This window comes from Pteropus vampyrus, unplaced genomic scaffold (assembly GCF_000151845.1).
Source record: "Pteropus vampyrus isolate Shadow unplaced genomic scaffold, Pvam_2.0 Scaffold173, whole genome shotgun sequence".
Lineage (NCBI taxonomy): Eukaryota > Metazoa > Chordata > Mammalia > Chiroptera > Pteropodidae > Pteropus > Pteropus vampyrus.
In genome coordinates, this window is record NW_011888954.1 from 234,444 (window position 1) to 258,516 (window position 24,073).

The following is a 24,073-nucleotide window of genomic DNA, read 5'->3' on the forward strand; positions in this document are numbered from 1 at the left end:
TAGACTCTTGCTTTTAGTTCATGAAAATTACTCCAAGATGGAGTAATAAGGGCTGAATTTACCTTCCTACCTGAAACGACGACTAAAAAAGGAAAATATAGGCAACAGAAGACAAGGATCCCCGAGAGAAAGGAAGCAAACTAATGCTTGTGAATACCCAGACAAAATGGAAAATTGTCGTCTTTGCCTTCCTACACAGTCTTCATGTCTTCAGATGCTATGAATCCATTATGACACAAGCACCGGTGCTCTCCAGGCAATCTGAATCCCATTTTATAGATGAGGAATCCGATGCTAAGGATCTTAAGGACAGACAGCCAAAATATGTAACAAAATAAAGATTTGAACTCTGGACTGTCTGACTCCAAAGCCTGGGTCCTGAACCACTCTATGTAGGGACTGTTATTGAAAAATTTCAAAGGAGACTGAAACTTAGTTACTGCTTCCTTATCTGGCCAGGCCTTAGTGTGAATCCTGGCTATTTGTTAAGAAGGTCTCACAACCACTGTTCATTATACTGCATTTGTCAGTGTCTAAGAAATATAAAAGTAAAGCACCTTCAAAAGCTGTACCAATGTGAGGAGGCATTTAAAAGCGCTCAGAAGCACAGTTGTCAGCTTAAAATTGTGAGTTCCATTCTTTAACAAATAAAATTCCCTGTTTTTAATGGCGTTAAATTTCTGGTCATTTTTTATTATAATAAAAAGGGAATTCTAGGTTTGTACAGGATGATTAGGAGTCTGAATTTCAGGATAATACCACTAATGGTGGAAAATTATCAGGATGATAAAGTATGTGTCTTTGTCCATTTGGGTTCTAACAAAATAGCTTAGACTCGGTGGCTTATAAACAACAGAAATTTATTTCTCGAGTTCTGCGGCCTGGGAAGTCTTAAGGTCAAGATGGTAATGTGGTTGCTTTCTGGTGGGGGCCCTCTTCCTGGTAGATAGCCTGTGCCTTCTTGTAGTGTTCTTACTGGTGGAAGGGCAAGCAAGCTCAGTGGAGTTTCTTTAATAAGAGTATTAATCCCATTCATGAAGGCTCTACCCTCATTACCATAGCACCTCCCAGAAGATCCACCTCCGAATACCATCATCTTTGGGGATTGGGATTTCAACATATGAATTTTGGGTGATGGAGACACACGCATTCACACCATAGCAATATAATATTGGATTCGTGTGGTGGTTTTCTCCCTATGATTTCTTTGTATCAGTTGGTGAAAACTTGAAGTGGTGAACCTTACAAATACGGATATCTCAGATATACTGTGGTTTGGTTCTAGACCACTGAAATAAAGTGGCTATTGTAATAAGGCAAATCACACAAATGTTTTGGTTTCTCAGTGCATGTAAAAGTTATGTTTATACTATACTATAGTATGTTGAGTTTACAGTAGCATTATGTCTAAAAAACACAATGTACATACCTTAATTGAAACTGCTTTATTGCTAAAAAAATGCTACCCATCATCTGAGCATTCAGGGAATCCAATCTTTTTGCTGGTGGAGAGTGTTACCTTCAATTTGTAAAAATACGATTACTGCGAAGTATAGTAAAGTAATGTGCAATAAAATGAGGTATGCCTATTTTTTTTTTTTAGCATTTTTAGCTCCTTTAGAGTTTTTTTAGGAACTTGTACATAATGTTGATTGAATAACCTCTATGATATTTTAAATATGAAAATGTATTGGAATTTTTATATTTAGTATGTAGGTACAGTTGGCCCTTTGTATCTGTGGGTTCCATATCTGTAGATTCAACCAACTTTGGATTGAAAATATTTGAAAAAAAAGATTACATCTTTGCTGACATGTACTTTGTAGTTAGGCCTGTGATGATTGTGTCTGTTACTGAACGTGTACATACTTTTTCCCCTCATTATTCCTTAAACAATAGAGTATAACAGCTATTTGCATAGCATTTACATTGTATTAGGTATTATAAGTAATCCAGAGATGATTTAAAGTATATGGGTGGGATGTGTGTATGTTATATGCAAATACTATGCCATTTTATATAAGAGACTTGAGCATCTGTGAATTTGGTATCCGTGGGCTGATGGGGTGGTGGGATTGTGGGTGGTGGCGTCATGGTGTCCTGGAGCCAGTTCTCCATGGATATCAAGGAGAATCTGTATTAGGAACTAGTTATTTGTTAGATTGATTTTAAGTTTTGAGGTTGGGGAATGATACAGCCATAAACAGTTGTGACTATAAGCAGAAAGTGAGAGAAAAGAGTACAAATTTTAAATAGACGATTAGAACTTTTCTGATGAGGAATGGTCTGAGCCTTGACAGCACAACTTTGTCTTTTCTGAAGAAGAGAATGTTCTGGGACAAGCACACTGCTTGGCTTTCTGCCCTCTTACTGGATGCCCTGCAGGCTTGCGTGCTGTTGTTTGCCTTGGGGCCTGCCCATTGCTTAGGGTACCAAATAGCTTGCAGTTCTCTCAGCAAATTTTACTGCAATGAGTAAATGGTTAGTTTAAGGGTAGTGTTTTGTTATGTTAGTTTGTTTTATGAAAGAAATCAGGTAAGGAAACATAAAAATTCCCAATTATTTGAGCATTTCATGGTATACTTTATGGCTAGAACCAGCCTTTCTCCTTCCAAACTCCTTTTTCTCATATAAAACTAGATGGGAATTTCTGAGGAAGAAGGATTAAAGGCTGAGGCATAAGCTTTTTAAACTTTGTTAAATATATGAAGGTTTAATCATAAAGAAAATGAAAACTTGTCAGTTTTAATTCCTTGGATGACTAAACAAGACAATATAGACTTTAATTGAAGCAGAATAGATTTAGGTTGGATGTAGGGAAAGAACTTGACAGATTCATTCTTCTATGAATTAAGCAGCAAATATTTTGACAAAATTAATTTATGTTTATGATTGTGGATAGCAGTGTGTCGTTTCATCTCAACTAGCACGTATTGAGTGTTCCCTGTGTATCTGGCAAAAACCCTGTGAAGAAGATGGAGTTCCCCTCTCACAGGGAAAGAAACTGAAGGTAGGGTATTTTGAGAAATTTGCCCAAAGACTCGGAGCAGATAAATGGCGAATCCAACCTTTCTTACTCCAGGTCCCCTATTCTTTCTATTACATAGAGTCAAATTAATCTTCCCACTATTTTTTCTTACTCAGGACCTTCCCTTGTGGTCAGCCTAGCATTCAAAGCCATGAAGCCCCACTGTCTTTCCTCCCTCTTGCCACCATTGCTCTACACCAGATGCCCAAGGACCCTTCTTACACTTTCGTAAGCTCCACATTTCCTGGCACAGTTCTGTGGACTTAAATATTCTTTGAATTGAGGGAATGAATGCAGTGAGTGAATCAAAATATTTTCATAAATGAAGCCTTGCATTACTAACCTTTGTCAGTTATTCCTGTTCAGGATCATTTAAATAATCTCCTCATTGGTTACCACTGAGACAACTTCCTTTTTTTAATCCATCTTTTCAGTTCTATTTAGAAAAATATAGGGGAAATGTTTTTTGCAATGAACAATATTGGTTTTTTACTACCATTTAATAATGCTTTATAGTCCTCCTTGGACTTTGAAAGAGCATCAATCGTACTTATTTTTAATATTAGATGATTTGAAGTATATTAAAAATATCTCGATGTAATATGTATATTTTATTTTTATTATTATAGATAAATTCTGTTGACTGGTTAATGGTTCTTAAATCCAACTATGTAGACTTCCAGTCTCACTCTAGATCTGTTGAACCAGAATTAGGGTAGGGGTGGAGGTAAGAAGCAGGAATTTATTTTGGTTAGCTCCCTAGGCAATTCTTAATCATGGACAGTTTGGGAATCTCATATACAGAGTAAAAATACTGATTATAGAAGAAAAAGCTGAAATCTCTTTGTATGGTAGGGAAGAGTTATTATTGTCATAGTCATTTGAATTTCTGGATCTTCCTGAGTGCATTGTTTTTTGGGCAAAGAAGAGTTAGGTGGTGTATGGGGGTGGGGTGGGGGAGGGAGGAAGAGAAGGGAGTGGAGAGAGGGAGAGAGACAGATGTGAAGTTAACAGCGTACTATAGGGCATATAGGAACTGTGAAAACCTTATTGCCTGGCGTCTAGTCTCCGATCTTTAATTGAGCAGTTGTCTGGTTCTGTTTCAGAGAACTGAACTCTCTTACGTTTATAATAATGAAATTGTGGTTATAATGTTAATTCTATTACCAAACTGGAAAATCTGTATTTGAGTGTACAAAACCATCTCTGGAAAGTACAAGGTTTAATGTGTATTTACTCTTTCAGCTGTTATTTCTTCTGTGGTCTGTTCAGTTCTTTTTCTGGAGTCCAGCTCCAGTCTGTCCTTGCTTACCTCCTACAAGAATGGATGATAACTGGGTGAAGACATTGAGTGTTTTCCATCTTTTGCCCATGATTTTCTTTTGTAATTTGAATATTTCACATTGGTTGAAATGTGACCTTGTGGGCTACCAACGGTGCTACTTATCGCCTGGTGGACCTTAGCATTTTCTCCAGTCTTCTATGGCCTCTGGGATTGAGGAACTGACTTTTGCAAGTCAGCTCTATTCTCATGTCAAAGGACAGTAAACTAAGAGAAAGGGGAAAGCTCATGGTCTGATATGTATTTTTATTAGAAAATGGTGATGATACTTTTTAGTTTTCTGCCATAATCCTTTTTCCTCCTCCTATAGTGAAAACAAAAGTCCTCTTCGTGGAACAGAAAAAAATACGCTCCCTCTAGACAATGGATTGAAAACGAATTTGATTTATAAATGAGAAGACTGAGGGCGGGATACTGATTCAGAAATTCTGCATCATGTAATAAAAGAAGAGGAAATGACATGGAATCACTGCCTCCTGTGATTTGAAGGCCATTGTGAAGGAAAACAATGCAGTGAAAGAAAGTTCTTCATATTAGGACATATATCATTGCATTACGTTTATTTATCTTTCTGGATATTTTTATAGCCCTTAATAAAAAATATTAAAATAGCCTGAGCTATTGTCTCTTAGTGATGTTTTCCCCCACTATTTGAAATTAAAACACAACTACATTACTAAAAAATAACCATTGTTTCATGTAACGAAAACTTTCCATAATGAGACTTGGGCAGGAGTTTCCAGGCTGCTTCTCATTCAACTTCATAGAAAAGGTGGAGTCACACTCCAGAATGATCCCATGTAATAACGGAGATGGCAAAGGTGAGCAGGAATGATAAGAAGGGAGCTATTTCTCAGCCTTGTAACAGAAGAAACTATGAGAACTTATATAATTCGGGAAAATGCCATTGACTTGTATTCTCAAACTCTGACCACAAAAGCAGTATCTAGAGTTTTCTGGGACAGCTTTGGACTACTTTGTCTCCTAGATTTTTTAAACCTAAGTGGCACTGTAATATTATTTCCTTAAAGCTACAACTAGGGCTCTGGGGCATGGTGTTACTCAGCTAATCAGCTGGCAGTTCCACTGATAAATCCCTAATGTTCAGATAAGAACTAGTGTCTTAGCCAGACCTATACACTTTTCACGTAAGCTGTTGTTTCCTGCAGGTTTTCAAAATTGCCCAGTTTGCTCCTTTACTTGTCTAATTTCTGGCTGAAGGTAAGAAAGTTTAGCTCATTTTTTTGAGCTCTGCCAGTTCATATCCTACCCCATTTAAAGCATTTGTGTGGGAGAATGAGGGTTCCCACCATGAACCCGAGCACTGAGAAGCCAGTACTATTCCAAAATAACAGGTGTCCCTCCCCATGGCCCAGTCTGTCTCCAGAGGGAGTGCAAGAGCAGCTCCCCAGGAATGGGATTAGCTGTAGACAGTTGTTGGGTCTTAGACGCTTGCGGCATTATAGTCAGCTGCTTCTGGCACCTTTCGTTAAAGCTCTGGTTCAAAGCAGTAATAGGTGCGATCTTGGTTATTTTTAGTTTGAAACTGTACATAGTCTTGTATTACAAGAAAAATTTTTTACCTGGTCCTACTAGCTAAGCCCGATGTAAAGGTCTGTGACCTGCCTGGATTGCCTTTTTTTTAAAAAACTTAAAATCTGGCTGAACATAAATGACTTGCCTGTTCAGCACGTGGGCTGAATGTGGCCCACAGGTGGTGTTTACATTTAAAAAAAAATGAGTTGCTGATACACTTGTCCTGTATAGTGTACGTATAATATTCGTGATCTGTTGGCAATGGAGTTTGCTGGTTCGGGTGGTGTTTGTACAGGTCCTGGTTGTGGAATCCTTCATTCTGGTTAGCTCTTGCATGAAAATGATCATTTTAAAGAAATAAACGAAAGCTTGAGGATGACTTAGTAAATGAACCATAATATTTGCAAAGAAAGAAGAAAGGGACATTTTATAGTAAGATTCTGTTTAAGAGTGACCACCCCCAAGTACATTTTATTTCCAAGTATATTTATTTTGGAGTTAATAGCAATCAAAACAGATCAAGTGGCAGGTCTTTTTTGTATGGATAAGATGACTGTGTTCCTGTAGCCTGGACACTGACTGCTGCGATGAAATTGGATCTCTTCAGCATTTCTTCCAAGGACAGATTTGGGTAGTAAGCCAAGTAGAAGGCCAAAGCTCCCACAAAACTGTCACCAGCGCCCTGTAATTAAAAGCACATTTGTGGAGATAAGCATGTAGTCATCTTTTGTCCAAATTGTATTTTAAAAATATTTAATAATGCTTTTATTTTAGTTTTAGATTTACAAGAAAGTTACAAGGATATGACAAGAGAGTTTCCATATACCCCACACCCAGTTCTATGAGCACATTACTGCGGTACGTGTGTCACAACTAATGAAATAATAGTGATATCAACTGAACTCCATACTGTATTTGGATTTCACTAGTTTTGCTTAATGTCCTTTTTTTTTTTGTTCTAAGATCTCATCCAGGATACCATATTACACTTAGTTGTCATGCATGTCTCCTTAGATTCCTGTAGGCAGTGACAGTCTATTAGACATTCTGTTTTCAGTGACCCTGATAGTGTTGAGGACTGGTCAGGTATTTTGCAGAATGTACTTCCTTTGGGATTTGCCTGTTTTTTTCTCATGGTTAGACTGTGGTTGTGGTTTTTGGAAAGAGCCATAGAGGTGAAGTGTCATTCTCATTACATCATATCACGGGTACATACTGTCAACATGACATCACTGATGATGTCAATCTCAATCACTTGGTTAAGGTTGTCTTGCCAGGTTTCTCCACGGTAAAGTTACTTTCGTCCCTCTTTTCATACTGTTCTCTTTGGAAGCAAGTCACTAAGTGTGGTCCCCACTTAAGGGAGTTGTGCTCTACCTCCCTGATGGTGGAGTATCTACATAAATTATTTGGAATTTTCTATGGGAGATTTGTCTTTTCTCCCTCATCTTATTTATTCAACCACTTATTTATATCAGTATGAACTCATGGGTATTTATTCTTCAGGCTATAATCCAATACTACAGCATTTATTTTGTTGCTCAAATTGTTCCAGCTTTGGTTGGGAGTTCTTCAGTTAGCTCTTGTGTTCCGTCGACATTCTCCCATCATTTTGTTTTTTGAGTGCTTTCTAATTTTCTGATATTATAAGATGCTCCAGGTTCATCTTGTGTATTCTCTGCACTAGCCCTAGAATTAGCCATTTCTCCATTAAAAATTCATGCAGAAAGTGGTGAGAACCTTTCAGATGTTATTTTCAAACTAAACATAGGGTCATATAAGATTTCTTTACATTTTACCTGAAGCTCCAAAGGTCTGAGTTGGTGAAGACTATAAGGACTCATCATGGAAATAGAAAACACCAAAGAAAGTCTGTTGATCTCTGCCTTCAGGCAGGGCAATACCTAGTCATGTGTTCATCTGACAAATATATTTTAAAAAAATGTGATTACACAATTTTATTTGAAAAATCATTCTGGTATTTAACAGCTTTCAGGATATGTTCCAGCTTTTCCCAGTTTGCTGGTTTTTTGTTTTTAGACCCAAGAGCTTCCATAACAAATCTTGAGGCTATACTTCAGTCTTTATAAAGGCTTTGGCATGCCGGATTGTTTCAGGTGCAGTTAAGTGTTTAAAGAGCTATGTGCCCAGCACAGTGATGGGTACTAGAAGAGGAGTAAAATCCATTGAGAACTAAATGGTATATAATATGGCAGAGTTTATAAATGCTGTTGGATTTTAAGAAAAGGTTTGAAGAAAGGTTTCCTAAAGAAGGGAGTCCTTATGGAATGATTTACAGATTTATATAGTGAGCGAAGGCCTCAAAGAACAAAGACTCAGGAGAAGGAAAGAACAGAGGGAACTCATGAGACAGTGAATGGCTTTAAGGAGAATGACAGTTCCCTTGTTTACACAGATAAAGCAATCAATATTAAATTTGCCAAGGAATCACAGTAATGCAGATGTGAATTCAACACTTTCCTTGCTCCCATAAATGTTTTCTGGCTGCCTAAAATGTGTCAGGTACTACGCTAGGTGCTTTCCAAGTGTTCATCAGTCTTTCTTGAAGGAAATCAAGATAGAGGAAGAGACAGACATGGTTCCTGCCTTCCCTTACAGCCATAGCAATGTGACAAGAGAAAGGTCTGAAACCAGAGAAATTATGAGCTGCATGGAGTATATTATGAAAACATGGAAAATCCACAGGATATGAAGAGTTATGGCAAACTCTAAGATTCCAAGTCTTAATTCCTCCTTATGTCATATACAAAATGAAATTCCAGGTAAATTAAAGGCATGAAGGTAAAAACTATAACAGTAACATAATATGAAAATTTAGATGAATATTTGTATAATCCCGAACAAGGAAACCACAAGCATGTTAGTAAACCTAAAAAGCATAATGAAAAAAGAACAGATTTTAATTTTAAAAAATTACATATCCAAAGACATTGTAAATAAGCCAAATGAAAAAGGACAGATTTGATGAAAATCCTTCTAATACACATGACATATTCCCAGTATTCAAAAAATACCTTCACATTTCTGGGAAAAAGACAAACCTAGGCTAAAAATGGGCCAAAGATATTGGTTCAGAAAAGGAACTGTAAATGGTCAGTAAACAATAAACAAAAGATAATTATTAGCAGTCAAAGAAAATGCAAATTAAAATATTACTCTACCCATCAGGTTGATAGAATAGACTGATAGCAAGAGCAGCAAAGATGGAGATGGAAAGGACAAAGCTACTCTCATACACTGTCGTTAGGAATCTGGAAGAGTAATGCAACATTTGTTAATATAACATCGACTCAGCAATCCTTCTGGGAATCTACAGAAGTAAAAATTACTATGAAACTGTGATACATGCACAAAATTGTTTATTGCTGCATTGTTTTCAAAGGCAAAACACTGGAAATAATGTGATTGTCTATCAAAGGAGAATGGATGACAAGACTTGTACATTTGTATTATGAGAAATTATGCAGCTATTAATAAAGAGTATATATGAAAAATCTACAGTTAACATTATACTCAATGGGAAAGACTGAATGCTTTTCTCCTAATCTTGGGAACAAGTCAAGGATTTGTTTTCACTACTTCTATTCAGCATCACACTGGATTGCCTAGCCAGTGCAATCAGATAATTAAAAGACATACAGATTTGAAAGGAAGGAGTAAAAATTCCTAAGAAATCCAGCAGAGAAGCTACTAGGAATAGTGGGTTTAGCAAGGAAGTAGGATACCAGGTCAATATAAAAAAATCAATTGTATTTCTATATAATAACAATGAACAATAATAAAATTATCAAAGCAATACCATTTATAATAACATCAAAATATGAAGTATTTAGGGTTAAGTTTAACTGAATATGTACAAGATTTATACATAAAGTAAGATATTAAAACTTATTAAGATAAACCATGTTCATGAATTAGAGAACCCAATATTATTAAGATGTCATTTCTCCCTAAATGGGTCTATAGATTCAATGTAATTCCAATAAAAAATTCAGCTGGCAATTTTTAGAAACTGGAAAACTGATTCTAAAATTTATACCGATATACAGAGGGCCTGGAATAGACAAAACGATTTTGTAATGAAGAACAAAGTTGGAAGGTGTAAACTATCTGATTTCGAGTTACCATAAATTACAGTAATCGGATATCGATGTAAGTATAGATATGTAAGTCACTTGAACAGAAAAGAGAGTCCAGAAATAGACCGAGCTATATGGTTAATTTATTTTTAACAAAGTAATTCAGTGGAGGAAAGGATAGCCTCTTCAACCAGTGGTGCTGGAACAAATGGATATCCATATGTGAAAACGTGAACCTTTACCTCACGCCATACACAAAAATTAAGTTCAAGTGGCCCATAGACGTGATCGAAAGAGTGAAAACAAAACATATAGAAGAAAATATAGGAGAAAAATCTTTGTAACTTTCTGTTAGTTAAATTTCTTAGGACACCAAAAGCATGAAACATTAAACGAAACTGATAAATTGGACTTAATTAAGATTAAAAACTTGCCCTTCAAAAGAATATGAAAGGATAAGCCACAGACTGGGAGAAAATATCTGCAAAACATATATTTGATAAAGGACTCTTATAACTCAATAATATAACCCAATATGGCAAACAACCCAATAAAAATGGGCAAAAGATTTGAATAGAGACTTCAACAAAGAAGGGATACAGACGGCAAATAAGATGGCATGAGTTAATATTGCATATCCATTATGCTAAAATTAAAAGGACTGAAAATACTGACTTGGAGTAGATGTGGAACAACTGGAACTTATATGCCGTTTGTAGGAATACAAAATGATATAGATACTTTGGAAAATAGTTTGGCGGTTTCTTATGACATTCAATACACACATCATTATAATCCAGCAGTTCTACTTTTAGGTATTTATCTAAGAGAAAGGAAAACATATATCTACATAAAGACCTATATGTGAATGTTTATAGCAACATTATTTATAATTGCTCCAAATCTGAAATAATCCAAATGTCCTTGGGTAAACTGATGAATGGGTAAACAAGCTGTGGTACATCCATATAATGGAATACTACTTAGCAGTAACAAGGAATGAAGTGCTAATATGACAACATGGGTGAATCTCAAAAAAGTTACGCTAAGTGAAAGAAGCCCGATATAAAAGGCTATACACCATATTGTATGATTTCATTTATATGAAATTCTAGAAAAGACAAAAGTATTGTGACAGAAAGCGGGCCAGGGCCTGGCAAGTGCAAAGGGGCTGCACAGGGAAATTTTCTGGGGTGATAGAAAGTTCTTCCTTATGATTGAGGTGGTGGTTAAATGATGATTGTATACATTTGTCAAAACTCATCAGATTGTACACTTGAAATGGGTGAAATCTTACTATGTGTGAAAATTATATTTCAGTAAAGCTTATTTTTAAAAGAGGTAGGGGTTGAGGGCATTGAGTCATTCAGGAGCATGAATTTTGAAAACCTTGGCAGTATTTCTTAAGTGTCCTGGCCTTACTACTGATTTACTCTAAAGTGCAAGGTTGGGATAATAACAGGCTTACTGTGCGCCAGGCTTATTTAAGTGTTGGGATTGGCATACTGGAACCTATTTGCCCTTATGTTGTGAGTCTTAATTCTCTGTTCTTCCACTGTAAATGTTTCTCTTTCTTCTGGCAATGTGGGCTTCGAAGTCAGATAGATTTATATTTGAATCTTGGCTCTGCCACTTAGTAACTTTGTGACATTGGGAAAAATTAATGTAAATTGTCTGTGACTTAGTTTTCTTGCAAATAAAATGAAACTGTTAACATCTTCCTCATAGAGATTTTGTGAATCTATCATTTCCTGCTCTTCAGTCTTCTTACCCAAAATCAGTTAACAGAACTCTTAACACGTTTCTGTCGCACTTACCTTTCCGCCTTACCCCCTTGGCCTCCTTTGCCCTCTGCACACCCTCTGCACACCCTCTGCACAGACTGGGCCTGTTCATTCCGTCACTGGTTCTCTCCCTGCCTTTTCTCCGCCCCACCGTGTTCTACCAAGTCCCCCTTTCTCTGTCCAGTATGAAAACTATTATGACAGTGTTCTTTACCTTCTTTCTCTCGTCTACAAAACCCCTTTCCTTCCTTCCTTTAAAAGGCCCTATTCCTTTATGTCTTCCCGGAGGACCCCATTTTGCCACATCTACTCAAAACACTTCAGTCACCTCTGTGTTCAGCCTAATAATCCCCATAAAAAGATGTTTTCTAGTTCCTGTTTGCCTTTGTAGATAGTGGGGTATCGATTAAACATTTAAGTCCACATCAAGAAAGAGACCTGTTTGCAATTAGGTTGACTCACAAAATGGAGAAGTGAGTTAAGGGATGGGTTCCAAAAATAGGTAAGTGAAGACTCACATTAAACTTAAGAATGCATGATTCTATACTGATATTAAATAAACCAATGAAAATATAAATGGAGAAGGGAAAACTCATCCTTAAAGTAGAATGCCAACTAGTAAATATATAAGTTTGAAAAATCACTGTTTTGCAATCATTGTAGTAATAACTGATTCGTCATTAGGCAAGAATCATCAAGGGATGCATTAAAACTGCTGGATAAAGGTTTGATGAAGGCAGAATATTTACAAGTTTCGAGGTATCTCCCCACATATTACCTATTAATTACAAAGGGAAAAAGAGTAACTGTACGATGGAGAAACCTGGTGGACACCACCTTGACCAAGTGATTCTACATGGCCATAATGAGGAAAACTGACATCACACGCTCCCTGATGTGGGGCCTTGACAAGGACATAATATCACTTGTGTAGTATTCCTGCTCAAAATGTATAACCTAACTCGGGTCACGGGGAAGCAGCAGACAAACCTAAATTGAGAAAAGTTCTATAAGACAATGAGCTTGTGCTTTTCAAAAAATATCAACATCAAGAAAGAAAAAAAGGTTGAGGACCTGTTTCATATAAAAGGAGACGAAAGCGACATAAGAATTACATGCAATAGATGATCTTGGACTGGCTCCTGGACCAAAAAATTATATGAAGAACATTATCGAGCTGTGCTTATAAGATTATTTCAGTGTTAAGTTTCCTGAATTTGATATTATTTTGTTATGTCCTTGTTCTCAGGATATATATCCTGAAATAGTAAGAGAGACTTGATGTCTGAAACTTATGCCCAAGTGGCTCATCAGAAAAAAAGCATATTTATGTATTTTGAGAGACAGCGATTAAATGTGGCAGAATGCTAATTGGTGAAACTATGTCAAGAGTGTATCGGAATACTGCAACTTTCCTGTAACTTTTACAAAATTAAAAATTTTGTTGAAGTTTTAATAAAAAATTTTGCTAAAGAAGTTCTAAAAATCAACATCACTCACTTTGTGACTTTGCAAATTGGCCAATTTCAGCCTCTGAATGACTTCTCTCTCTTGTTAATTCAATGAAGCACATATCTACTACGAGTTGGAGTGAACTGAATGGAGAGAAGCTCTTTCCTGCACCTGGGGATACCCCATCTCATTGGGGCAATTTACTTTGCAGTTAAGGACTAGGCAGTGACACCCACCTGAAAGTCAAGGGGACTGGAATGATGATTTTCTGGCTGTGACAAGTGAGATGCTGGAGGGTGTGGGTGGGGTTCCCCATTCATTCTCACAAAGGGTGAGCAGTGGGCCCTCGGAGTCCAAACCACAAAGAAGTAGGGAGGTCCTGGCTGCCAGCTGTCAGCTCAGAGACCAGAAGACCGGTAAATGCTATCTTAAAAGTCACATTACATCCAACAATGGAAAAGCTCTTTGAAATTTAAGCATGAAAAGGCCGGAAAAGTACTACTTAACCTTCACAGAGGAGTAGAAGGCTAAGGGCGGGAGTGAACTTTTATTGTTTGCTCTGCATCAGGAGGCAGCAAAGCCCTGTGCTTTTATATACGCACAAGACTGACTTCATTTCACCTTTACAACGACCTGCCCTAAAACTTGAGGGAACTGAGTCTTAGAGGCCTTAATTTGTCCCGGGTCACACAGTGAGTCGGTGGCGGAGCTGCCATTTGCATCCAGACACAGCCGATTCCATGTTCTTCATAACACACCCCACAGTAAACGGTTGTGAGAGGCAGGCAGGCAGGCAGGGAAGGGGAAAGAGGGAAAGAGATGAAGCTGAAAAGAATCCCCCCCCCCGCCCCCCGTTTTTTTTTTTTTTTTTTAACTTTTCAAGGTCGATGCCACTTAAGTGGGTTCTTGCTGCAAGGAATTTGAGGACATCCTCCTCCTCCACGTGCAGGACATCCAGGGCTCCGGACATTGTGAAAATCTCCCTGAGTTACGTGGGAACTGAGGACAACGCGGAACCGGCGCCTCTCTGGGCAGCCCCGAGCGCTCTCTCCCTGTGAGCATCTCGTGTTCCTCTGCACTTCTCTTAGGACACTTAGGACATTGTGCTGATTATTTTAGGCACAGGCCTACAGTCGGGGAGACTTTGCAAACTCTTTGAGGGCGGAGACCACATCTGTCCCCTCTGCCTCTCCCCTCTTGTCACTTAGTGCTTTGAGTTGACCTGAATTATTGGTCCTAGTTCCGTCGTGTTCTCATCTTTCTGTGATCTCTTTCAGGGTGGCCAGAGGACCCTCTCTGAACCACATGCGACTTTCTTTTGTGTCAGTGAAAATGGAGGTTAGGTCGCCACAGCCCAGAGTTACTTGGTATTCTCGCTGTTGAATCTGTTTATACCACTAGGCTTTCAAGTGCCAATAAATTACTCGGCTGTTGATTCACGTCTTCGGTATAACTATTTTTATACATAGGTACAATTTTTTTTTTTTTTTTAATGGTAAGTGCTTTAAAAGTGGAAGCTGTATTCTATCACTGTGATTTTCCTGTAAGTAAAGTACTTTCCAATCAATCATTCTTGGAATAATGGAGTAGTTCTCATTGATACAACACGATGGTTTTAACCTTTTACTGAAAATTATTTTTGTGCCAAAGGGGTGACGGCATAATTCATCTTTCTTCAATAGAAATACCCATGTGGCTACTTATTCATTGTCTTCTCACAATGATTTCCTCTTAAGGAAGAGCTGCTCTCACAGAATGGGCGTGGCGTTCTGAACTTCCTGCTCCCCTGAGGGCCTTCACTCACGCTCCTGAGCAGTTCTGGTCTGTGGTGCCAGCGGAGGCAGGTGGCGCATCGGTGAAGTGAAAGGACCGCAAACCCGCCCTAGAATACCCAAGCCCGCTAGTGGCGTTAGTGGAGGGGTTCGGGCACTCTGCAGCGCTGGTGGGGCAGGGGTGATACTCATGAGCAGCTGGGAAGAGGCCCCTAAGGGGAGAGTCTGAGCGGTGGGCACTCCTAAGGACAGCACCTACCACTGGGGTGTGCAGTTGGGGCGGGGGCCTCTGCGGCTGGGCCCTAAGGCAGTGCTGCCCTGGGGAGGTTGGTCGCTCGTTTCCCTCTCCTCCCATCCTCTCTGTCAAACTGCCCCACTCCCTATTCCCTCCCACTGCACCTTGCCCTTGACTGTGCCCATGGGTCTGCTCCCTCACTGAACTTACCAGCTCACGCATCAATCTCTTAGGGCTCTGCTCTCTGATGAGAGGAGTGCACCGAAAAAGCCCACGGAGCTGGCAGGAAATGCTTGAAATGCAGTAAAATTGTAAAGGTGCCACCCCAGGAGAGCGCACCTACATGCTAACCGAAGTCCGAGTGGTCTACATTAGCTATTTTGTCCGAGGCTCCACTCAGAGTCAGGCGCTCTGCTGGGTGCTGTGCATGTTATCTTTATTTCAACAATAACCCGGTGGAGGCAGACAAACTTGGGGCTGCAGTGTGTGGTTACACAAGGTGGCACTGTGGACGGGTACCCAGGTGAAGGGTGACAATGGGCCTGCAGGCCATGCTTAGTTCACCAAGCTGTGTGCCTACCCAGAGGGACACCTTCTAATTTGCACAAAGTACCACAGACACTGGCAGCAACCCTGGGGAATTTCTAGGATTCAAGGTTAAATAAATAACTTGCCCAAGGTGAAAATCAAGGTGGTAAACGGTGGTCAAGAGTTGTACCACGGATATCTGTGGAAATCCAGCAACGGAGCAGGTGGAGAAGCTATTTTGGGAGAGAAAGATTGGGCTTTTGGCTACTGCTCAAACTTTCCTATTTCCCTATGGGAAGGGCTTGTGTTTTCTATAGTGATGAAGAATGACAGGGATGAGAGAGTGAAAGCCGTGGATCTCTGAGGACGTCCCTCTCTGTATGGGGACCTATCGTCCTCTGTGTGCTCGGGACAGTATTAGAGAAGAGAATGTGAACTAGAGTTGCCCTGGGCAGGTGTTGGGGAAGGAGAGAGGGTGCGAATGAAGCCAAGGCTTTGGAAAGAATACTTCAGATGAACAACCCGAGAGTCCAACCTGGATAAGGAAGGAAGAGAGGTCAGGAGGCGGTCAGCAGGTCCGAGAAAAATGGAGAGAGCTAAGGAAAGTGAGAACAAGCGTAGGAGAAGAGGTGAAAGCTGGTTGTGGTCAGAGAGTAGGAAGTGAGGTTTATTCCCACAGAACTGAAGCAGTGCCAGGTGTTAACCATTTCCTGGGAGTCATCATGGGAGTGGGAGGCTGGAAGTGAAGAGTCACTGGAGGTGAGGGCGTCTAGGAACTGTGAGACTTGGTGGTGGTTCACCCTCATGGTACTGAAGTCATGTGACATACTGGTAGCATTGGAGTGGAGAGAAGAGTGGTGATGTCGATGTCAGAGTCTTAAACAGAGAATGACCGAGAAAGGAGGTCAAGGCTTTATAACTGAATTGCATGAGCCTCAGAGATGCAGAAATCTCTACAGGAGGGTGGAAGAGGGATGCCTGGAAGCTTTGTGATCAGGAGCAGCTGTCGCCTGCAAGGGCTGTACAGGGGGTTATGGATATAGAAGAGTTTGCTTATGAGGACTAGGACAGCCAGAGGGCTTAGGTGGAAGGTTTAGGAGGGAGAGAAGCACAGAGCAGTAAGGGACTCTTCTGGGTCCCTGTGTCTCTCTGACCCTTCTTCTTTGTCTCTATCACAGGTCCCTCTTCCTCCTCCTACACCATCAATATCAGTATTTCCTTGGGTTCTGTCCTTGGCCCATTGTCCTTCTCATTCCCCATAATTTCTTGGGTGTCTCAACTATGATGCAATTATAGTTTCAACTGCTATGAATACGATGAGTCCGAAGTCAATATTTTTAGCTCAGACTCTTCTCTGTCTTCAGATTCACATAGCTACCTGTGAGTCCGCTCAACCAGCCTCATGTCTCTTGCAGGCAACTCTAACTCAGCATGCCTGAATTGAACTCGCAACTACTTGAACAGTAGTTATGAAGGGCCTCCTCTTATCTTTTCGGTGTGTAGCACCTCTGCATTGAAAATCTGGGGGTCTTCTAGATACCTCCCGCCCATATACTTAATTAACCACCAGTTGCCAAGTTTCAGTGCTGAATATTTCTCCAATCTGTGCTCTCTATCCCTCCTCTCACCACCCTGCTTCATACATCACCTCTGGAGGACCACATTAACTTCCTAACTAGTCTCCCTGCCTGCAGTCTGGCCCCACCCAACCCCTCCTCTACACTGCTGTACATTTGGCCACCTCGCTTCCATGCCCAGAGCCCTCTGAATGTTTCTCATCTTTCTTAGGATAAATTTTAGCTTCTTAGCATGGCACATGAGGCTCCCTAGCCCACGTTCCCAGTTTCATCTCATACTTCTTCCTGTTCACATATGGAACCTTGGGTTTTCATTCATGGAGATATCTCAGCTCTGACTCTTCCCTAGACTAATTCCTACTCATCTCCTAAGACTCAGCTCAGATGTTAACTAAGTCATCACGTGTTTGCTGACTGGTACTACAGTCAGAGCACTGTTTTCCCTGATCCCAGGAGCGTGGGTTAGGAACCTGCCTTGATGCGCCTGCCTTCCTCCTTGGGCTTCAGTACTTCCATGCCCTCGGACTAGCACATGCCAGGCTCACCACTGTTTGAGGTGCTGACTAAATCAGGGACCGTCAGGAGGATGGGTGCTGAGTGATCAGGCAAGGAGCACATGTTGTCTCAAGAATGCCCTTGGAGGGATGCCAATGAGACAGACTTGTGAAAGTCCTAGTTTGCCAAATTCCAGCTGATAGAAAAGAGGATGACTTGGAAGCCTTGATGAGTAGTAAGTGTAATTGGGGAAAAAACCCATGTGATGAAAATCTCTAAGGTAAGAAATGGTCAGGCGGCAACAACAGATCTCAGACGATCTTGCAACAATGATGTCATCACGAGGCTTCATTTGTTAGGAATCTGTGCCCACACTATGCGGATGATTCATCGCCCAAACTGCCGAGGGACCCTCACAGTTAAGGCCCTTGCATTCCTCCTCGATGTCTTAACACATTCCATCTGACAAGTAGATACCACTTTCCTTTCTTTTCAAAACCTCTCCCTACACAAAGCTATTCAAAGCCTACACTGTGGACCTGAATTCCTTAGCCAGGCTTGTGGTTTTAGAGGCCAAGGCAAAGGCAAATGGATGAAATATGACTCAATCCCAAGTCAGTTTCTTCTTTATAAAAAAGGATATCGCAGGGGGCTCAAGAAAGGGAGCAAGAATGACTCTAACCCGCCAGGGTCCCTGTCGCTGTCACCCCACACAGGCAGGGCTGTAGCAGTTGCCGAGGTGGCTTGCCCTCAGGCTGGCTTGGTGGCAAGTCCTGCTTTGCTCTTCCAAGTTCCAAGAATGCGGCTTCTGCCTTGTTCCTGTTTTCAGGAAGTTGAGGCATGAATGTCTGGTTGGGCCTGGGAAAGGAAAAGTCATTCTTTGTCCTTAAAGGGTTGATCACGGGCTGGCAGGCGACGTGGTGTTATGATGCTTGGGAGACGCACAAACCTGGTTTTAAATCCTGCCTTCTCCCCTTTTTTTGTTGGCTGTGCCATCTAATAACAGTAAATTCATTATCTTGACACCTACCATGAGCCCCTCTGTGACAGTTGGGAAAAATGTTTTCCTCAACTGGGACAATGTGGCAAATGGTTTAGAGTCAGATGGACCTGGGTTTAAGCCCTGATTTCACCGCTCTGGTGAGTTACTCAACCTTTCCGTGACTATTTATCTGTAAAATGAGAACCTACCTCATAGGTCTATTGTAAATACTGAATTAGATAATGTATGTGAGGAGGCAGATCACTGTGCCTGGAGCAAAGCTGGGCGTTCGGCAAAGGTGGGGTAGACTAGATGATATCATCTCAGAGGGCCCTTAATTTGCTCATGTTTTTGGAAATGAAAGCCCATGACCTAGGTCCGAAGGGGCCAGACAAGGATTCTAAGGAACAGAGAGGGTCATGGTCCTGTGGATCCTAGGGCAAGGGCTTATGCTATGATTGGTAGCTGTTCCCAGCTCAGAGCAGAAGGATGAATGCATCCGGGAATGCCTTCGCAGCCAGGAAGAGGCAGACAAGGCAGAAGCAAGTGTCCTATGACTCTTGATTACAGGGGAGGCCAGGCTGCAGAGAGTTCCAGTAGTGGCCGTCTGTATGTGCTGGGGTCTCTGAAATCCATTCCTCTGTGGGGGCAGGAGAAATACTTTACCAGATCTTTAAAGAGGTTGCGAGTAGGAGATTAAAGAAATGTAAACGGAATAGTATAAAGGTTCTTCTTGTCAGTGCGAGGCTTTCATTTGGGACCCAAGGACAGAGAGAGAATGATTAGCAAGGCTTCTGGGAGAGGCCTAGGGCTGGGAAGGGCCGGAGGACAGCGTGGGGAGAGGGTGACCTGCTGGCGGGGAAAGCTGTGTGTCTCTACCAAGAGGGCTGCTCTGGTGGACCACCCCATTTTCCATTATAGCAAGCCAACCACGGGGCAAAGGGAGAGGAGGTGGGTGGTAGCAGAGTCCGGAGCATGGCAGGCGGCCTAAACAGATAGTGCAGGGACAATGTGATTTTGGAGGACATTTCTCTAGTTGTGCTGGATGGAACCTGAAGTTGGGGCGTATCCTGGTTAGTGATGGACATTGGGCCACCTGATCCAACTTCTCCATGTGACCAACTTTACCACTAGCTCGAGTGTGAGTAGGAGAAAGGCCCTGCCTAGACCCGTCATTCCATCCAGGGCGTGCATTCTCAGCTGGGGCGGTATCTCCTCGTGGGAGATACTCATGCTTGAGGGGTGAGGGAGGGCTTTGTGGTGAAAAACATCTTAGATGCAATGATTTGTGGCTCTCCAAAGGGCCACAGTACATAACCAGATATAGATAGATAGGTATAGATGGATGGATAGATAGAAAGGAGGAAAGAAGAGAGAATATCTGTGTTATTACAGTTTCATGGGAGAAGAGGGCAATTAGAAAAGCAAATTGTAAAGGGCTCCTTGGAGTGGGTGGGAGGCAAGTAATAAAAAAAGTTTGAGAAACACTAAAGTAGGGCCTCTCATTCCAAAGAACCGCCAGTGGCCCCGTCAGGGTCTTCCAGGGCATTAGGAAGCCCTAACCAAGCTCTCAGTTGCAAGGCAGGTGTCAGTAGCTCCCTGCTGTTTCCACTGAGCCAGAAATTCCTACATCTCCCAGCCAGTTCCTCTCTTGTTTACCACAGTCTGCAGTCTCCATGGCCACCAGTGAGCCTTGGGCAAGTCCATGCCCTGGAGTGAGGAGATTAGAACTAGTGTGGCCTGGCCTATCTTCTTTCCAAGACAGGAAACGTGCAAAGGTTCTCTCCTAGGCAGACAAGACTGAGTGGTCTGATAAACATACCGTGAGATACAATGCTGCTTACACAAGACAAGAGCCCTGTTTCACAGCTCAGATCTGAATATTTCTATCTCCTCTTATCAGTGCATATTTACATCATAAGGATGAGGTCACATCCTTCCCAACCTCAACAAGCTAGCCTTCCCTGAACAGATCAGTTTAGGGACATCTTGATGGACAGTGAGTATCCAGTTTTCTTATTATTGTGAAAGTGCTGCTGATTTTTATTCTAAATAAATCTGTAGAGAACATGACAAATCATTATGTCATGGATGTCCATGACTTTGGCTTCTCTTAGCCACCTTAATTTATTACATTTGAATTTCAATTATTAGGCCGAGATAGTCTGCTCTTAAAATACTCTGTGATTAAAAGAAATAGCAAGTATTTTCTGCCTTAATATATTTTAAATTATCATGATTTCATATTAATCATTTATGAAACTGCATGCAGCACAGTTCTGATGTGTTTTTTATTTTTGCCTTTTAAATAGACATGATATTTTCCTGGCTCTAAAACTTATTAGCTATTTGATTTAAAAAAAAAACCCAGCTTTATTGAGATATAATTCACATACCATATAATCTGTGTATTTAAAATATACGATTCGGCGTTCTTTAGTACATTCACAGGGTTGACCATCACCACAATCTAATTTTAGAAATTTTTGCCTCCCCTAAATAAACCTTGCACTCATTAACAGTCACTCGTCATTCCCCTCAAAATCCCAGGCTTAAGAAGCACTAATCTTCTGTCTCTGTAGGTTTATTAGATAGGTACACATTTTTGAATGAAATAATTTCATATTCTAATTCCATAATTAATATCTTATTCCATAATTTTAACTGATAATTTGATCATAATTAACCAATTAGAGTCATACCTGATCTCTTGATTTTAGCTGGCACTTTGTGTGGAAAGTGAAGTTGATGATGGCCTAGTGGGGACTGTTCTGTGTTACTAAAACCGTGTTCCCATAAGCACTGTGGCAACAGGTTGAGCTTCCTTCCTGCCCAGATATGTTCACTAAGTACGCTGTAAAGTTTTAAAGTTAAATTAAAAATGTACCAGGAGCTGGCTGTTTAAGAATTCTTATGGTGAAGTTGTTTATAAAGGCTAACCATGAAAGTAAAATCTACCCACATTCTTCTCAAGCACATGCATATTAACTGGTCTGGTTTGTAAATCTTGATTTCTATAGATTTGGTTTGCTTGAGGGATTTTCTTTTTGTTCCTCTTTGCATGATTAATGTGTGGCACTGGACACTTAGTTTCCTTCTTGAAGGTCATGACTCCCTCACACAGGGATGGGATGGGCGGTTTCAGCACAGACCCTTTCTATGCTAGTGTGTGACAAGTTCTGAGCATGAGAGCTTCAGTGCCCACATACATGTCCGTCTTTAATGATCTGAAGCTTCCCACAGAAAACAGCAGGATGAAAATGGATATGTTTTCGTAGCCCCTTGTAGCTACTAATCAGGCATCAGGCAACATTTTTCCTGTCTTAACATCAGATAAATTGGTGGGCTGAAATGGCAGAATCTGAGACACATTCACCAAGGTGATAAATCAGCAGTCATTATATAGACCAAAAGGTGGATCTGACTAGAGAAATGATCAATACAGGCCTTCTCCCAGCTCTTCGCCCTGACATAATGCTCGGACTACCAGAATCCGGTCTGCAGAATGACATAACTTTCACTTTTTCACAGTACTTTCTGGTTTACAGAGCATGTTTGTGGATGTGATTCACTTTGAATCTCATTACAAGTCTAGGAGGTAGATAGGGTAGGTCTTTCACTTTCCAGATGAGAAACCAAGCGTAAGAACTTGCTCAAGGTCAAATGCCTGGCTGGCAGGACCGGGGCCCCTCACTTGAAGGACAGTCTCCACTAGAGTAGTCAGGGCACACATGTAGTCCAACTTTACTCACAAAGATTTTGAAACTTCTTTTTTGGAATACCTTTAAAGTCTGCAGCACATCTTTGACTATCCTCAGTGAAGGTAATATTTTATCTTCTAAGTCATTTCCCAGATTAGAGTGTGCTTCAGAATTGCCTGGAGGGCTTGTTGAGCAGATAGGTAGGCTTCAGCCCTAAAGTGTCTGATCCCTTAAATCTGGGATGGGGCCGAGATTTGTGTTTCTAATGAGTTCCCAGGTGATGCTGACCTGGCTGGTCCAGGGCCACACTTTGAGAACCATTATTCTAAGGAATTTATTTCTGAAAAGAGTGACTCATTTAAAACCAAGTCTAATGATTAGGATGGGGCATCAAGCTAGGGGGATTCCGCCAGTGGCCAAAAACAATGGGCAACTATAAAGAACAACACCAGCTCTGAAGGAAATTCAAATAAAGAGCCCCCCAGAAGGTTTGAACAGTGGCAGTTTGATTGGACTAAACGTGAAGGTTCCCAACGTGACTACTATTAAGGGGGGAGCACAGTGATACATGTGTGAGATGTTCATTGTCAACCTTTCCAGCTTTAGGAAGAGAAAAGAAGCCATGGAGGTGACACGCACATTAGAGAGAATCAGTATTAAGGAAGAATTAATAGCTATGTACAGCAGCCGAACTAGTCAGACTGGTTCAGCAGTTGTTGTAAACGTGATAGGCGTGGAAGGTGAGGGGAAAACTTTGACTTTTCCTACCCTGACTTTTCTGTTGTGAGTAGAATGGAAAAGGTGAAAAGATCTAATTTTGGATGCCAAAGATAAACATGCAGCATTTTATGGGGAAAAAGATTTTGGCAGAAAAGAAAATGAACTACATTAAGTACTTAAGCTGGGAGTCAATCCTTTGTGTCACAGCAGGGAAAAGAAAGAGGTGGAGGGCTGCCTAAATATTGGTTCTAATTTTATTTTCAATTCTACATTACATTAAACTCTCCGTGTACCCCTCTTTAATTTAAAGCAACTGCTGACACAAATTGGTGTGCCTTCTTTTCTTTGACATCAGTATTTCTCTTGAATTATGCATTTCCATCTGGAATGAGATTTATGGGGCTAAAGCCTCCTTTCATTTAGATGGATGAAAACAGAGAGAGATCAATGGGGGTTCAATACAAAATCATCGGGGTGGGGGGCTATATACGTTCAGGGCAGCATTTCACAGCCCCAAGAGACTGTAAGCGGTATCACAGGATGACACTGATCTTTCAATTTTCAACATGTCGATTAAAATTCAGCTACTAGAGAACAGAGTGGGATTTTGGGATAAAGTGAAGCTCTTTGCTTTGTACATTGGTTGATAGTTCAGAAAAGAGCAAAATCTTATGCTTTAGTTACAATAATTTAATGTGAAAAATGTTCTTAAATCGAAATGGCCACATGAAAGCCGGTTGATTATAATCTTCTTTGGCTGAAACTGGCCGTGCCCAGTAGCTATGTCATGATGTCAGGGTGTCTTCAGTACAGCCCCAGTT

The 24,073-nt window shown here is 40.7% G+C and overlaps 2 protein-coding genes and 1 long non-coding RNA gene across 9 annotated transcripts in view; 2 read left to right on the plus strand and 1 right to left on the minus strand.

The window, feature by feature from the left end:
* The window catches only part of LOC105299128 (39S ribosomal protein L33, mitochondrial), a 35,847-nt gene that overhangs the window by 5,987 nt on the left and 5,787 nt on the right, over positions 1 to 24,073 (plus strand). For 2 of the 6 annotated variants that reach the window (XM_011370730.2, XM_011370729.2), the window contains exon 4: positions 4,681 to 4,987. The exons of the other annotated variants lie outside the window; for them this stretch is intronic. In XM_011370730.2, coding sequence (XP_011369032.2) covers positions 4,681 to 4,730 — 50 coding nt within the window. In that variant the 3' untranslated portion in view covers positions 4,731 to 4,987. Of the gene's footprint in view, positions 1 to 4,680; positions 4,988 to 24,073 lie in introns of those variants that run through there. 6 annotated transcript variants of the gene reach the window in all.
* LOC105299127 lies at positions 935 to 4,982 on the plus strand. Its single transcript, XR_896498.1, has 3 exons — positions 935 to 3,010; positions 3,145 to 3,256; positions 4,681 to 4,982. It is a non-coding gene; the product is annotated as an uncharacterized LOC105299127 (long non-coding RNA).
* Positions 6,332 to 24,073, minus strand: part of RBKS (ribokinase) — an 80,779-nt gene continuing 63,037 nt past the window's right edge. Inside the window, exon 8 of one of the 2 annotated variants that reach the window (XM_011370733.2) lies at positions 6,332 to 6,588. In XM_011370733.2, the coding sequence (XP_011369035.1) occupies positions 6,415 to 6,588 (174 nt within the window). In that variant the 3' untranslated portion in view covers positions 6,332 to 6,414. The remainder of the gene's footprint in view (positions 6,589 to 24,073) is intronic. The other variant, XM_023536947.1, reaches the window with a different exon arrangement.